At 38.7% G+C, this 16,315-nt stretch overlaps 2 protein-coding genes and 1 non-coding gene across 3 annotated transcripts; 1 reads left to right on the top strand and 2 right to left on the bottom strand.

Annotated features, from left to right (window-relative positions):
- Nucleotides 1-234: 234 nt before the first annotated feature.
- On the bottom strand, nucleotides 235-708 carry LOC138880036 (uncharacterized). Its single transcript, XM_070159688.1, has 2 exons — nucleotides 448-708; nucleotides 235-336 (listed from the first exon to the last, which is right to left on the bottom strand). The coding sequence occupies exons 1-2, from the start codon at nucleotides 706-708 to the stop codon at nucleotides 235-237; spliced, it is 363 nt and encodes a 120-aa protein (XP_070015789.1).
- Nucleotides 709-3,064: 2,356 nt separating this feature from the next.
- On the bottom strand, nucleotides 3,065-5,588 carry LOC138880038 (uncharacterized). Its single transcript, XM_070159689.1, has 2 exons — nucleotides 4,719-5,588; nucleotides 3,065-3,907 (listed from the first exon to the last, which is right to left on the bottom strand). Exons 1-2 carry the CDS (start codon nucleotides 5,586-5,588, stop codon nucleotides 3,065-3,067), a joined length of 1,713 nt encoding a protein of 570 aa, XP_070015790.1.
- On the top strand, nucleotides 4,918-5,024 carry LOC138880593 (small nucleolar RNA R71). The gene has a single exon (XR_011403322.1). It is a non-coding gene; the product is annotated as a small nucleolar RNA R71 (small nucleolar RNA).
- Nucleotides 5,589-16,315: the final 10,727 nt, after the last annotated feature.

Genomic DNA, 16,315 nt, shown 5'->3' on the forward strand with positions numbered 1-16,315 from the left:
CGATCACCATGGAGTTACTCCTATATAGGTGGCACTGTTTTTGTAGAGGCCTTCATGAGATGTTCCGGTTGTACAATAACCTGGATATTGACCAGATTAATTGGTTAAGCATTTAATTACCCAAATCTGTATCGGACTTATGAGGCTTCATTGCTTCACCCTCAATGGATACTTGTAGGGTATCATAGTTCTGAGTTTAACGTCGTCAGCTAGACTTATTAATTTTGAAATTCATCAATCTATCAAAGTGACCGACGGATTTTGCTCAAAATGTCCTCCAAAGTACATTTTTAGCCTGTGTCCATTTACCTTAAACTTGCCTTCACCATTATTTTGCTGGATTTCAATTGTACCATATGGAGTTACATCTGTAGCATTGTAAGGACATGTCCACCTGGATTTCAACTTTCATGGGAATAGTCTGAGTCGACTATTGTAAAGAAGTACTTGATCTCCCACTTGAAAACTTTTCTGTCTGATCAAATTGTCATGCCAGATTTTTGTTTTTTCTTTTAAAACTCTTGCATTTTCATAAGCTACTAATCTCAGTTCTTCCAAATCATTAACCTGAAAAAATCTATTTTTACCAGCAGAGGCTAATTCAAAGTTTAGTGCTTTTAGTGCCCAAAAAGCTTTGTGTTCTAATTCAACTGGCAAATGACAAGCTTTTCCAAAGACTAATCTATATGGGGATGTTCCAATTGGCATTTTAAACGTTGTTCAGTATGCCCATCATGCATCATCTTATTTTAAAGTAAAGTCTTTTCTTGAGATTCCAATCATTTTTTCGAGAATTCTTTTTAACTCATGGTTGGAAACTTCAACTTGCCCTTGAGTTTGAGCATGATATGGTGTTCCTGGTTTATGAGTCACACCATATTTTGTCAGCAAAATAGAAAATTTTCTATTCATAAAATGAGTCCCTTGGTCACTAATGATGACTCGTGGTGTGCATCTGGTAAAAATATTTTTCTTGAGAAAATTGCACACAGTTCGAGCATCATTTTTCCTTGTGGGGATGGCTTCAACCCATCTTGACACATAATCCACGGCCACAAGGATATATTCAAAAGACTGAGAAGAAGGAAAAGGACTCATGAAATCTATTCCCCAAATATCAAATATTTCACATACCTGTATTGATTGTAATGGCATCTCATCTCTCTTAGTGATGTTACGTATTTTCTGACACCTGTCACATTGTGCAACATATGCTCGGGCATCTTTAAAGAGAGTCAGCCAGAAAAATCCGGCTTCTAAAACTTTAAAGGCTGTTCGATTTGCCGCATAATGTCCTCCAATTGCTCCATCATGACAGTGATATAAAATTTTGCTCATCTCATCTTCAGGCACACATCTTCTAATGATATTATCTGCGCAATTTTTAAACAAGTAAGGTTCATTCCATATATAATATTTTGCATCAGATATAAGTTTTTTTTCTTTGCTTGTAAGAGAGATCTTGGGGTGTCCACTTTTCAACCAAGTAGTTTGCAATATCTGCAAAACCAGGGTGGTTGAGTAACAATTGAGTTAACTGAGAAAATGTGTCCACTTTTTTTTCTTCCTTTATATTACTAAATTCAAGGGGAGGATTTTCTAATCTAGACAAATGGTCAGCTACTTGATTTTCTGTTCCTTTTTGTCTTTTATCTCAAGGTCAAATTCATGTAGAAGTAAAATCCATCTTAACAATATAGGTCGAGCATCTTTCTTTGCTAAGAGGTATTTTAAAGCTGCATGATCAGTAAAAATAGTTACCTTGATTCCTATCAAATAAGATCGAAACTTATCAAAAGCAAATACTACTGCTAGTAACTCTTTTTCGGTTGTGGCATAATTGTTGAGCCTCAATCATTGTTCTACTAGCATAGTAAATGGGATGAAAGATCTTATCCTTTCTTTGGCCTAAAACAGCTCCAACTACTATATCACTAGCATCACACATGACCTCAAAAGGTTGATTCTAATCTGGGGACACAACTACAGGGGCGGTTGATAACTTTTCCTTAAGGCTCTCGAATGCTTTCAAACAATCACCTGAAAAATAAAACTTAATATCTTTCATCAAAAGGTTAGTCAACAGCTTTGAAATCTTTGAAAAGTCTTTTATGAACCGTCTGTAAAAACCTGCAAGACCTGGAAAGCTTCTGATGCCTTTAACAGTTGTGGGAGGGGGTAATCATGTTATAAGATCAATTTTAGCCTTATCAACTTCTATCCCTTTAGCAGTGATTTTATGTCCTAAAACAATTCCCTCAGCAACTATAAAATGACATTTTTCCCAATTAAGAATCAAGTTTGTCTCTTCACATCTGTTAAGAACTAAGGTCAAGTGGTGAAGAAAATCCTCAAATATTTTGCCAAAGAGTGTAAAATCATCCATAAAAATTTCAAGAAATTTTTCAGTCATGTCAGAAAAAATTGCTGACATGCAACGCTGAAATATAGCAAGGGCATTGCATAGACCAAATGGCATTCTCCTATAGGCATATGTTCCATGAGGACATGTGAAAGTTGTTTTGTCCTGATCTTCAGGTGCAATTGGTATTTGGTTATACCTTGAATAGCCATCAAGAAAACAGTAAAAACCTTATCCTGCAATTCTTTCTAACATTTGATCAATAAATGGTAAAGGAAAATGATCTTTTCTAGTAGCATCATTGAGATGTCTGTAATCAATACAGACTCTCCATCCTATGACGGTCCTGGTAGGTATGAGTTCATTACTTTCATTTTTTATAACAGTCATACCTCCTTTCTTTGGTACTACCTGAACTGGGCTTACCCAAGGGCTGTCTGAAATGGGATAGACAATACCTGCCGCCAAAAGCTTTACGATCTCCTTTTTTACTACTTCCTGTATTGCTGGATTCAATCTCCTTTGGGACTGGACTATTGGCATGTATCTATCCTCCATAAGGATTATGTGCGTACAAACAGCTGGATTAATCCCTTTGATATCTTCTATAGTCCATCCTAAGTCTCCCTTGTGTGCTTTCAACACTTCAATCAGTTTTTTTTCTTGTCATGCAGTAAGAGAAGATGAAATAATTACTGGAAATTATTCTTTCTCAAGGTAAACATAATTTAAATGAGACGGGAGAACTTTGAGATCAATTTTTGGTTGAAATTGTTCTGTTTGGATCTCCTCATCTTCAGAATCTTTTTCTAGTATTTCGGTTTCTCTTCTGATGATAGGATCATCATCTTGTGTTGTGCCAGATTTGGCCAAAGTTCTTTCCATTGAGTCTGGAATTAATTGATCATCTTTGAATTCATTTGTAAGATAATTAAGCATGTCAATCGAAAAACACAACGATGACGTCTCATCTCCTGAAAATCTTAATATCTTTTGCATATCAAAAATGACTCTTTCTTCATCAACTCTCAAAATTAGTTGTCCTTGATGGACATCTATGATTGCTCTATCTGTGGAAAGAAATGGTCTACCCAAAATGATTGGTTCATTAGGACATTCCTTCATTTCAAGTACTATAAAATCTACAGGGAAAATAAACTTATCTACTCTTACGAGCACATTTTCAATTATTCCCTTAGGTTTCTTAGTGCTTTGATCTGCAAACTGAAGAGAAACACATATGTCTTTCATTTCACCAAGATTCAATTTTCTAAAGATAGAAAATGGCATCAAATTTATTGAAGCTCCATAATCACAGAGTGCTTTTTCAAAATATACTCCTCCCAAAGCGCATGGAATTGTAAAACTGCCTGGGTCACCAAGATTTTTTGGTAGTTTATTTTGAAGTATAACTCCGCATTTTTCAGTAAGCATTACCACAGAAACTTCTTCCAATTTTATTTTATTTGACAAAATTTCTTTTAAAAATTTGGCATATGAAGGCATTTGCAATAAATCATCAGTGAACGGAACATTGATATGAATCTGTTTTAAAATCTCCAAAAATTTGGCAAATTAACTATCAAGATTTTCTCTTTATTTTTTGTGGAAAAGGAATTGTCAGAGGGAGAGGATTCAATTATACAATATTATTTTCTTCTTTTTTCTTGACTTCTTTCTTTTCAGATGGTTCAGAGGGTATTTCAACATTCTTATTGTTATTTACCTGTTGTTCTGACTAGTCTGCATAGGGTTCATCAAGCTCCTTACCTGACTATAAGGTGATGGCCTTAAGGTGATCTTTTGAATTTTTCTCCGTATTGCTTGGTAAGAGACCCTGAATCTTTTCTGACACAAGTGCTGCCAATTGGCTTAATTGAATTTCCAGATTTTTAAGGGCTAAACCTTGACTTTCCATCTTTTTATCAGTTATCTTAATGTACTTGTACAAAAAGTCATCAAGACTAGGATGGTCTTGTTGAGGCCTTTGCTGATATGGAGTTGTTTGCTGATAAGGTCTGAAGCTTGATTGACCATGGTTTGGATTCTGCTATCCGAGTGGACCCTGTATTTGTTGCTTCTGGAAGCTTTGAGAGTTCTCAGCACCATTTGGATTGCTCCATTGAAAACCTGGATGTTTCTATGCCATTGGACTTTCAAAAGGATATTGCTTGTAACCGATGACATTGACATGTTCATTATTGTGATTGGTTGCCTGACATTCATGGTTCTGATGATTTCCTCCACACATGTCGCAAACCTCAGAATGGCTTGGTTGTTGTGTATTCACCTGAAAAGTTTCAAACTTTTGCGCCAAAGAAATAATTTATTGTGTTAGTATATTTAAAGCATCAACCTGATTCACCATAGCAGCCTTCTTGATGATTACACGTTCAGATGGCCATTGGATGGAATTCTCAGAAATCTCGTTCAACAATTGCAATGCTTCCTCCGTGGTTTTTCCCATTACAGAACCTCCTGCAGCTGTATAAATCACATTTCTAGAAGAGGGTTTTAACCCGTGATAAAAAATATACAACTGCATATGTTCAGGAATGTCATGGTGTGGGCATTTTCTTAAAATTGCTTTTAATATTTCCCAAGCTTGATAAACCGACTCAGTGTCAATCTGCAAGAAATTAGAGATGTCTTGTCTTAACTTTGTGGTTTTAGCAGGGGAAGAATATTTGTTTAAAAATTTCTGAGTCATTTGATCCCATGTGATGATGGAACCTTGTGGCAAACTTCGCAACCAAGTCTTGACATCTCCTTTTAAAGAGAAATGAAATAGCCGTAACTTGCTAGCTTCAGGAGGTACTCCATTATACTTAGCTGTTTCAACAAGTTCCAATAAGTCAATTAAATGATTGTGTGGATCTTCACTTGCATCTCCAGTGAAGATACAAGATTGTTGAACTGTTTGAATCATGTCGGTCCTGATTTCAAGGTTGTTGGCCGCCACTGGAGGTTTTCTGACACTAGATTTGCAATTGAAGAGGTCAGGTCTAGCATAATCCCTTAGGATTCTGTTTGCTGGCCTTGGTGCTACTTCATCAAACTGATCCTCCATATGGACTGGTAGTTGAATGTCTTCTACTTCTTGATTCTCCATACCTTCACGAGCTACACTTTGAGAAGATATTGTTTGTCCTTTCCTGCACAATCGAAGATATTTTTCAATTTCTGGATCGTAACTAGCTAACTTTTTTGAAGAAGAGAGGGTCATAAACTACCTAAAATTTTAAAGAGAAGAAAAATAATAATAAAGTAACACTAATTTCTAAAGAATTACTAAAAATAACTAAAGAAATTTTCAAAAATAACAAAAATAGTTAGTTGAAAAAAACATACGATAATATATATTAAGTATAAGTAAAGATATTACTAGTAATATTATACTAAAAATACTTAAGGAAAACTAATGATAGAAGTAGTGGGTAGAAGTACTTAACAGTAGATAGTGAGAATACTGACAGAAATAATAATAATAATAATAATATTAATATTAATATTAATAATTATACTAATAAATTCTCAAATTAGTAAAAAAATATTTAATCTGAAGTAGATGAATAACAATCCCCGGCAACGGCGCCAAAAAATTGACGAGACCAGTGTGCATATGATTTTTCTGGTCGTACTCAGTCAAATTCTAGTATAGATTATGATATCGTCCCACAGAGATTGGTTGATCTAGGGTACAAACTTTTAATATTTTTACTACTATTTGAGAGAACCAAATTGATAAAAGGTGAATTTTAAAACTTGTTATTTAATTAAAGCAAAGCAAACATTTTCTGAAAGATTTATAATTTAAAAGAGTTGGGAATCGTTGAATTCACTTGATAATATTATTACAAAAAAAATCTCAATTTCTACATGTATTTCTCTAAAGAATAATTGCTTATTGCTAATACAATTATATTTGTTCACTAAGAAAAAATTCAATTAATAGCACTCACAAGAATTAAAACTGAGACAAACAAAATTACATATTTGAAATAAGAGTTTTACGAAAAATTATTCTCACTCTACTATTTTATTCGTTGGTTATTATATATTAATTTTGCTCCGTGAGAATTACAAAATTAATATAAGAATAACTTAAATAAATTATATAGAAGTGATAATAATGATTAGTTAGAAACCATTATTTCAGCACGGTACGAATTATACAATGAAAATTTCAAGCCAAGGATGTATTAAAACTGAAATAATATTATAAAAATATATATCAAGCTTCATCAACTATCCCAACAAAAGAGATTGCTCCATTATGGAGTATTTAAATCTCACAACAAAAAGTAATTCTAGAATATTTCCAATACTCTTAGAAAATCCAAAAACTAATAAGAATAAAATAAAATAGTTTAAGAAAGAAGTTAAGACCAAAGTTTAGATAAAAGTAGTTCTTCCTTCTTCTCCCTCTCCTATGCCAATATTGTATTCTATTTATAGGCAAATCTTGCAAGCATTAAATGATTAGACGTGTCCAAGGAATGAGCTTGGATGTGTCCGAGGAGTGAGCTTGGATGTGTCCGAGGAGTGAGCTTGGATACGTCTGAGGAGTGAGCTTGGACACGTCTGAAGAGTGAGCTTGGATATGTCCGAGGAGTGAGCATGGATGTGTCCAAGCTTCAATTATAGGCTTCCGTTTCCCATTTCAATTCTTGTGCTTGCCATAGCAAACTTTCTTCGAGCATTTTGTCTTTTCCTTCTATTATTTATAATCTTTTTTTTTCCTGCAAAAATAGTTAGAAAGAGGCAAAATACGAAATACAATTTAAGTATATTATTTAAAGTAGAATATTAATAATATATAATAAGCAAATATTTTATATTCATCACCTCCTCACCCCCTCTATCTCGGTGGGGAGTATTGTCACACCTCCTTTTTCCGCACCCGAAGGGCGCAGGGGAGTTTTTTCCAATTAAAGGACAATCGAAATGGGATTGGTTTATTTATTTCAGAGTCGCCACTTGGGAGATTTAGGGTGTTCCAAGTCACCAATTTTAATCCCGAATCGAGGAAAAGAATGACTCCATATTACAGTCTGCGTACCAGAAATCCGGATAAGGAATTCTGTTAACCCGGGAGAAGGTGTTAGGCATTCCCGAGTTCCGTGGTTCTAGCACGGTCGCTCAACTGTCATATTCGGCTTATTTATCTGATTTTAATACAATTATGAACCGATGTGCCAATTTTAACTTTTTACCACTTTATTATTATTATTTTTAAAAGAATGTGAACATCGCTTAAAACACGTCTTTGGACTGCGTCACATGAAATGCACCCACAATCCGGAACGCATTTTATTTGATGTTTTGAGATTTGGATTTGGGTCGCATGAAATGCACACCCGAGCTTAAGAAAGTAAATTATTAAACACGCGCCTAAAGAGACTATCGCGTTATTATTTTGCGGAGGCCGTGAAATTCGCTAAACGACCCTCCTGAATTCTAAGTAATTTTAAACAAGTATTTACTGAGGGCCCCGCAATTTGTGTTTTTATTCGGCGAGGCTCATCTCATTCTTATTTTTAAAAGGAATTTGCAACGTCATTGACATGCATCTCGAACCACGTTACAATCAATGTACCCGCGATTTAGAGACACATTTCAACTCCGCTGAGATTTGGATTTGGGTCACATAAATGTGCACCCGAGTTTAGGGAGATGACATTATTAAAGGCGCGCCTAAAGCAACTAGCGCATTATTATTTTGGGTAGGGCCGTGAAATTTGCTAAACGGCCAGTTCCAGAATCTAAGTATTCATTATGATACATATATCTGTGAGGGCCCCGCAATTCGTCCCTTTATTCGGCGAGGCTCGTCTCATTTTATTTTTAAAGGATATCCTATAGCAACTACGTTTCTTGTCGCGTTTGTCTCTACTAATTGAAAACAGTAGATAGTCCTAATTAATTACGTGCTTGCAAGTTATCTATAACAACATTCAGAAATGCTTAAAAATCAGAAACGAGGCTGCGTGCACAGTCAGCCGAACAAATAATCACGGGCCCAAATCCAGCCCATGCGTGATGGGCCATACCTGGGCCACTGCTTGTTCGATGCGGGCCTGCTTGGTCTGTTTTGACCTGGGCTCGACCTTCATGAGGTTGAGATTGCAAGTTTTGTGTTCTTTGTCTTAACAGGTGGTTTACTAGTTATATGAGACCATTAATCAGAAAAGGAAGAACTTAGCCAATGATGTACAGTTTTCATGCTTGGCATACATTACAGCACATATTACAAAGTAAACTAAGTCTGAGATGCAACCTATTTCATTGAGAATATTTTCACCTATCAGCATACATATGTAAACTACCATTTAGCTAATCTATATTGATATACACTGGGCATACAGGCTGCTTCTATTGTCAACACAGGAATGAAAATTATCATACAGTACATGATATCTAATATAACAATCTATGTATGAAAATCAACTTCAGGTCTTTTCTTTTTGCATTCATGCTCAATGTTCCAATTACATTTGATAGTGCATTGGTTGTGTACCTGGTATAGAGGACAAAGAAGAAAGGACTGATCAGCTGGGCAGTATGCAGTAAACACAGCAACAGTAGATACACAGCAACAACACAGCAACAAACCAACAATCACAAGTGTTTTCCACAGTCCACAGACAACCAGCAACAATTCCCAGAACAAAGAAAACCAGCAGATGGTCGAGCACCAAACAAGTAATCCCAGAAAAGAGTAATGAAACAACAGAAGTAACAGAGTGTTCAATGCAGCAACACCAGCAGTTCAACAATCACAAGCAGCTCAATCAGTGCAAACAACAGAACTTGGCCAAGACAGCTTGACCAATATGAACTCTTATGTAGCTTTCAGACAGTGTTTGGTTACAGTGTTTACTGGAAATTTCCTTATGTTTTCAGTTTTCTTTAAACTCACAAGACCTCTCTCAAGACTAAAATTTCCAGCCCCTTTTTAAGTTATGAAATGGCCTATTTATAAGCCAAACGACCCAGTGCAGCTAAGCTGCCTGGATCCCCCACTTGCAGACTGCCCATTCCCTTTAAGCCCATGCCTAAGCATCTTTTGGTGCCAGCCATTTGTTCCCCACGCCTGGTTTATTCTTTAATCAAGGATTATGGGCTTATTTTAGTATTCCTTTTAAACCCATACTCTTGTGTCTTGTTCCCCATTGGCATTAGTTTAATCCTAATTTAGTACCCTACTTGTCAGCTTATTTAAACTAAGCCTTTTCTGTTCTTTTCAAACCCCAGACTACCCCTGTTAAACCCTGCTTATTACTGCCCTGCCCCTTGCAGCATCAGGGCATTCTGAACTCATGAAAGTTCAAATTCAGGACTGCCCTGGACTGAACCTTTTCAGTCATTTTTGCAATGCAAACAAACTCATTTCAGACAATGCTGGGCATTCAGTCAGTGACAAGGTTCAATTAGTCATGTGAAATTATTAGCTCATTCGATCCATTAGTTATAGAAAACTAATCGACGATGTTTATCGAGTCGACTATACTAATTATAACAGGTAATAATCAGTCGTTCAAATTAACAAACACATACAGGGACCTAAAGGGCTTCGGACAACTTTGGTCAATCACTGGGAACCTATATAAGTTATTTATGCGACGACTATCCTAATCGGACATGCTTATCATAGGATACATTCAAATCATACACAGAAAACAAACGACCAAATAAAAGGTCTTTGCCAGAGATGGAAGAAATTAAGAAAACTATCAGAAAATAACAAACAATCACAACAAAACATGCTAACGACTTAATTAGCAGTTGAATAAAACAAAAGGGAAAGAAAAACTTACCGAAAAATGTTTAAACCAAACTGACCCAAAACTGACTCAACTTTGACCATTTGAGGCCGAACAAACTTTAACCAGGGTGTTCTCATATGAGAACACCTGGGTTAAGGTGTATTAGACCTCAGACCCCTGTCAAGACTGGCCGGATTCCACAGGTTCATGCGTTCTAGGGTCTGGATTTTCAGATCTGGTTTTTTAGAAGTTGTGGGTAGATTCGGACCAAACCAAGCTTGGTTTGGTCACGAGGAGGGTCAGGGGAGTGTCTGGTATGAAGATGGGGTGGTTTGGCATAGATCGAGTTTTGTCTCGAATCTTCAAATCCAGATTCGAGACGATGGGAGGTGATTTGAGGCTAGGGAGTAACAGATCCATGTTCAAGAGAGCGAAGGGGTCTTAGGGTGTTCAGGAGGTGGTCCCCGGCGTTCATGCCGCCGGGTTCTGGTGAAAGGGAACCTAGGGCGGCTACTAGGGTTTGGGGTTTCAGGGTTTGGGGAAGGAGACGAGTGAAGGGTGGGGTTCGGATAGGGGGCGTGGGGTGTGAGGGAAAGCTTATATACGGAGTAAGGGATTGGATCTGAGCCGTTAGATCAGATGATCCCAACGGCTTGGATCTGATGGTGAGAAATGAGACGGGGTCGTTTGATATTTAAACGGGGTCGTTTGGTTTAAGTGAGGGGCTGGGCTGAACCGGTTATTGGGCCGGTTTATGTTAAATGGATCTGGGGGTGTAATCCTGGCCGTCGATCCACTCGAGATCAACGGCCCAGCTTAGACGGGACAGAACGACGCCGTTTGGACCGTGTCCGGGCAGCCTGTGTTTGGGCTGTTTTTGGGCCTTAAAATTTTGAAACAAATAGGCCCAATCCGATTTTCTAAATAATTTGCACTCTTTTTCTTTGTTTTCTAATTTTAAAATTCAACTAAATTAAAATGAGTTTAAAACACACACTAATCAACACTTAACACAATCATCACACACGTATTACAAATTCTTTAAATGATTAAATCACAGCCTAAAATAAAAGACGCATATTTTGTGAATTTTCTTTTAATGACTGAATTATGGCTTAATTAACATGACATACATATTTTGTATTTTACTTGATAAGATAAAAATGAAAAATGGACAGAACCACGAGCGACTACCAGCATATATCACGTAAAATCAAAAATTGTACAACGAGGAATCAATGATTGTATTTTGGAGTGATTGTCCGTGGAGCAAAAATCACATACTTACAGCTGCCCCTCTTTGCCCGAAGACACGAAGGGTTTTCGCGCAAAGATAAAGCGGGCGATTTTTGCTCGTCTGAGTACTCCGTGTGAAGCATTTTTTGAAAAAGATTTGACCGAACCTTTGCTTAAGAGGTTTCCTACATATCCTGGGCTGAACAGGAATTAGGTCAATGTAGTTCGGGAAATTTTGGTAGCTGGGACTACCGTGTGACTGTAGTGCTCGCTGCTGTTGTGCGCTGTTGCATGCTGCTGTAGGATGCTACTGCTCACTGATCTCCTTGTTACATTGTTCTTGAAAGGAAAAACAAGAAGCTAAGCTAGACTATGGATCATGAGATCTCATCCATCTTCAACTTGTTCTTGTTGCCTTGCTTTCTTGTCGGCTAACGCTTTCCTCTGATGCCCTTATTTTGTGAACTTGGGAGATGATGCTGGTCCTTCGCCTTTTCTGAATGCCAGTTTTCATCACTTTGCTTGATTTGCTGGGAACATGGCTTTCTTCTTTAAATCTTTCAATGGTTTCTTCAGTGGTATGGCTTTTTCATCAAAATTGTTATATTGGGCAGGCTACAACGTTTCCAAACTGCTTCTTCTGAGACGCGTTCCTTCTTCCTTTTGAATGCGTGCTTGCTTTTGCAGCCTTCTGCTTCTTGGTGCTGGGGATTTTATTGTTTCCCGTTTGGGGATCTCTGTTGTAACCTTCTGTCTTCAGGTGGGGTGACTGATTCCAAAATCTAGAGCTGAATGTATTCCCGCATTATACTGGTGGGCGACCTAGAACTTAAATGTATTCCCGCATTATACTGGTGGGCGACCTAGAACTTAAATGTATTCCCGCATTATACTGGTGGGCGACCTAGAACTTAAAAGTATTCCCGCATTATACTGGTGGGCGACCTAGAACTTAAAAATTATTCCCGCATTATACTGGTGGGCGACCTAGAACTTAAATGTATTCCCGCATTATACTGGTGGGCGACCTAGAACTTAAAAGTATTCCCGCATTATACTGGTGGGCGACCTAGAACTTAAAAGTATTCCCGCATTATACTGGTGGGCGACCTAGAACTTAAATGTATTCCCGCATTATACTGGTGGGCGACCTAGAACTTAAAAGTATTCCCGCGTTATACTGGTGGGCGACCTAGAACTTAAATGTATTCCCGCATTATACTGGTGGGCGACCTAGAACTTAAATGTATTCCCGCATTATACTGGTGGGCGACCTAGAACTTAAATGTATTCCCGCATTATACTGGTGGGCGACCTAGAACTTAAAAGTATTCCCGCATTATACTGGTAGGCGACCTAGAACTTAAATGTATTCCCGCATTATACTGGTGGGCGACCTAGAACTTAAATGTATTCCCGCATTATACTGGTGGGCGACCTAGAACTTAAATGTATTCCCGCATTATACTGGTGGGCGACCTAGAACTTAAAAGTATTCCCGCATTATACTGGTGGGCGACCTAGAACTTAAATGTATTCCCGCATTATACTGGTGGGCGACCTAGAACTTAAAAGTATTCCCGCATTATATTGGTGGGCGACCTAGAACTTAAATGTATTCCCGCATTATACTGGTGGGCGACCTAGAACTTAAAAGTATTCCCGCATTATACTGGTGGGCGACCTAGAACTTAAATGTATTCCCGCATTATACTGGTGGGCGACCTAGAACTTAAAAGTATTCCCGCATTATACTGGTGGGCGACCTAGAACTTAAAAGTATTCCCGCATTATACTGGTGGGCGACCTAGAACTTAAATGTATTCCCGCATTATACTGGTGGGCGACCTAGAACTTAAATGTATTCCCGCATTATACTGGTGGGCGACCTAGAACTTAAATGTATTCCCACATTATACTGGTGGGCGACCTAGAACTTAAAAGTATTCCCGCATTATACTGGTGGGCGACCTAGAACTTAAAAGTAAACCCGCATTATACTGGTGGGCGACCTAGAACTTAAATGTATTCGAAATTGTTTCCCCGTTCTTCCGAGAAAATTTTGACAATCGGCAGAAAATTTTCTACCCCGGTTTTTGGTGACTTCCCTGGCGTTGCATCTTGCTGCCATCATCAATCCTTTGTTTTCCTGCAGCAGACAGAAGGATTTAATTAGTTTTCATCGTGGTGGTAGAGGGTGCCTTTCTGGCGGATGATTTTTCCTTTCTTCTCTTTTTCTTGCTCTATGTCCCCATAATTGATTAGTGGGCAGAGTTGCCTGCTGGGGGTCTCTAGCCTGCTGGGGATTGGCTTTCAATTAATCCCCTTTTCTGCTTTCTCTTTAAGCACATGCTGGGGGAGTCTGCTTTTAACTCCCGAAACCACTCCCTTTAGGAGCTTACTTCCTCCAAAATTGCCGGGCACGATCACTGCATTGCCTGGGATCGGCTTTTAAGACTGTTTGTATTATCCTGTATTGGATGAATTCCCCTCCGGTTTCTGGTAGTAAGCTTTGAAAAATCCTTTCAAGAGAAATTTTAGGAAAAGAAATAAAAGATAGAAAAAAGGAGCAAGTCTTTCTGAACCAATATTTAGTGGGAGAGGAAACTCAAAAGAACTTATCTGGAGGACATGACTGGTCCCCGTAATAATGACGTGCACCACAGATTCCCGACCCAGTCTATTTGTATCAATCGATTTGCCCGATGGTCTGATTTGCTGGGGATGATAAAGGAGTGTCCATTTCATTTCGAATGTGGTAGCTTTTGTTGATCTGTCTTGTCGCCTCATAGTGCCCTTCGAGGGGTTTTCACTAATGAGACTCTCTCTTTTCTCTCATCTCCCGGCGCCTTATGGTGCCTGTGAAGGTTTTCACCAATAAGACTCTCTCATTTCATATCCCTCATCTTACATCGCCTCTCGGTGCCTGTGAAGGTTTTCACCGATAAGACTCTCTCATTTTATTTCTTTCGAGGAATCGGGGTGTTGTAGATACGACCCTCTCTTCTGGAGATTCCTTTGACCATCAATTCATTCCCAGTCTTACGATCCTCTTCTTTGCTGGGGATCGGTGTATTATTCTCGGCCTTATTTGCCTGACTCGACATCTCTTGAACATTGATCGGGAGGTCTTTTGGACGTTGATGTTGGTTTTGGTGTGGGGTTAAAGAAAGGCTATAAAAATGAAAATAATTTGATGGGTGATGTGCTACAACTTTTGGAATCAAACCTTTGTTGGAACTTAAAACATAACCTCTGCCCCAGTTTTCTTGCTTGGGGAATTTTATCTTTTACACTTATGTTGAGCTATGTGCGTTACGCACATTGTGCCTATTATGCACACTATGTACATTATGCATCCTATATTCACTATGATGCACACTATGACCGAGCCGTGAGGCGCCTACGTATCCTCTTCGAGGAATCAGGTCAAACGTAGTTCCCACGGTTTTGTATTTCTTATGATTTTATCTTCTTTTTCTTTTCCTTCTTTTCATTTTCTTTTTCTTTTCTTTTTCTTTTCATTTTTTTTCCATGTCTTTTCCATTAATGATTCCAAAAGAGGGGTATGAAAGAATAACTTAAGGCTCGAAGGGGGAAGCAAGGGTTAAAAAGTGTTTGGATAGAAGAAAAAAAATTGCCTCCGTCATCTCATTATCCAATAAATGCCAAATACAAACAAATAAACCAAAAATTGCCATAATTAAAGAAATTACGCATAATATCTCTTGACTGCATCTGAATTGATAGCCATGTCGACACATCTACCTTCGACATCTGTCAAACACAAAGCACCGTTGGACAATACTCTGGTCACGATATAAGGCCCTTGCCAATTTGGGGCGAATTTGCCTTTTGCCTCGACCTGATGTGGGAGGATCTTCTTCAATACCTGCTGCCCTACTTCAAACTTCCTGGGGCGCACCTTCTTATTATATGTTCTTGCCATTCTCTTCTGGTACAGCTGACCATGGCACACTGCTGCCAATCTTTTCTCATCTATCAGGCTCAACTGTTCCAATCGAGCTTTGACCCATTCATCATCATTAATCCCGGCCTCAGCGACAATTCGGAGGGACGGAATTTCGACTTCCGCTGGTATTACGGCCTCAGTTCCGTATACCAACAAATAAGGAGTTGTGCCTATGGAAGTCCGGACAGTAGTGCGGTAACCCAACAAAGCAAAGGGTAATTTCTCGTGCCATTGTCTGGATCCTTCCACCATCTTTCGCAGTATCTTCTTGATATTCTTATTGGCTGCTTCGACTGCTCCATTCGCCTTGGGACGATATGGGGTGGAATTGCGGTGTGTAATCTTGAATTGTTGGCATACCTCTCTCATCAGGCTGCTATTAAGATTCGCACCGTTATCCGTGATGATCACTTTTGGGATCCCAAATCTGCAGATGATATGGGAATGGACAAAGTCCACCACTGCCTTTTTGGTTACTGATTTGAAGGTTTTAGCCTCAACCCATTTGGTGAAGTAATCAATGGTCACTAGAATGAACCTATGACCGTTGGATGCTGCCGGCTCGATGGGCCCAATGACATCCATGCCCCATGCCACAAACGGCCAGGGTGCTGACATCGTATGTAACTCTGTTGGCGGAGAATGAATCAAATCTCCATGTATCTGGCACTGATGGCATTTCCTTACGAAAGTGATACAGTCGTGTTCCATGGTGAGCCAATAACACCCTGTTCGAAGGATCTTTCTTGCCAATACATATCCGCTCATGTGTGGCCCACAAACTCCAGCATGTACCTCTGCCATAACCGTCGTTGCTTGACTGGCATCTATGCATCTCAACAATCCCAAATCCGGGGTTCTTTTGTACAATACTCCTCCGCTGAGGAAGAAACCATTCGACAAACGCCGAAGGGCTCTTTTTTGGTCTCCAGAGGCATGTTCTGGATATATCCCCATTCTGAGGTATTCCTTGAT

Source organism: Nicotiana sylvestris, chromosome 10 (assembly GCF_000393655.2).
Source record: "Nicotiana sylvestris chromosome 10, ASM39365v2, whole genome shotgun sequence".
Classification (NCBI taxonomy): Eukaryota; Viridiplantae; Streptophyta; class Magnoliopsida; order Solanales; family Solanaceae; genus Nicotiana; species Nicotiana sylvestris.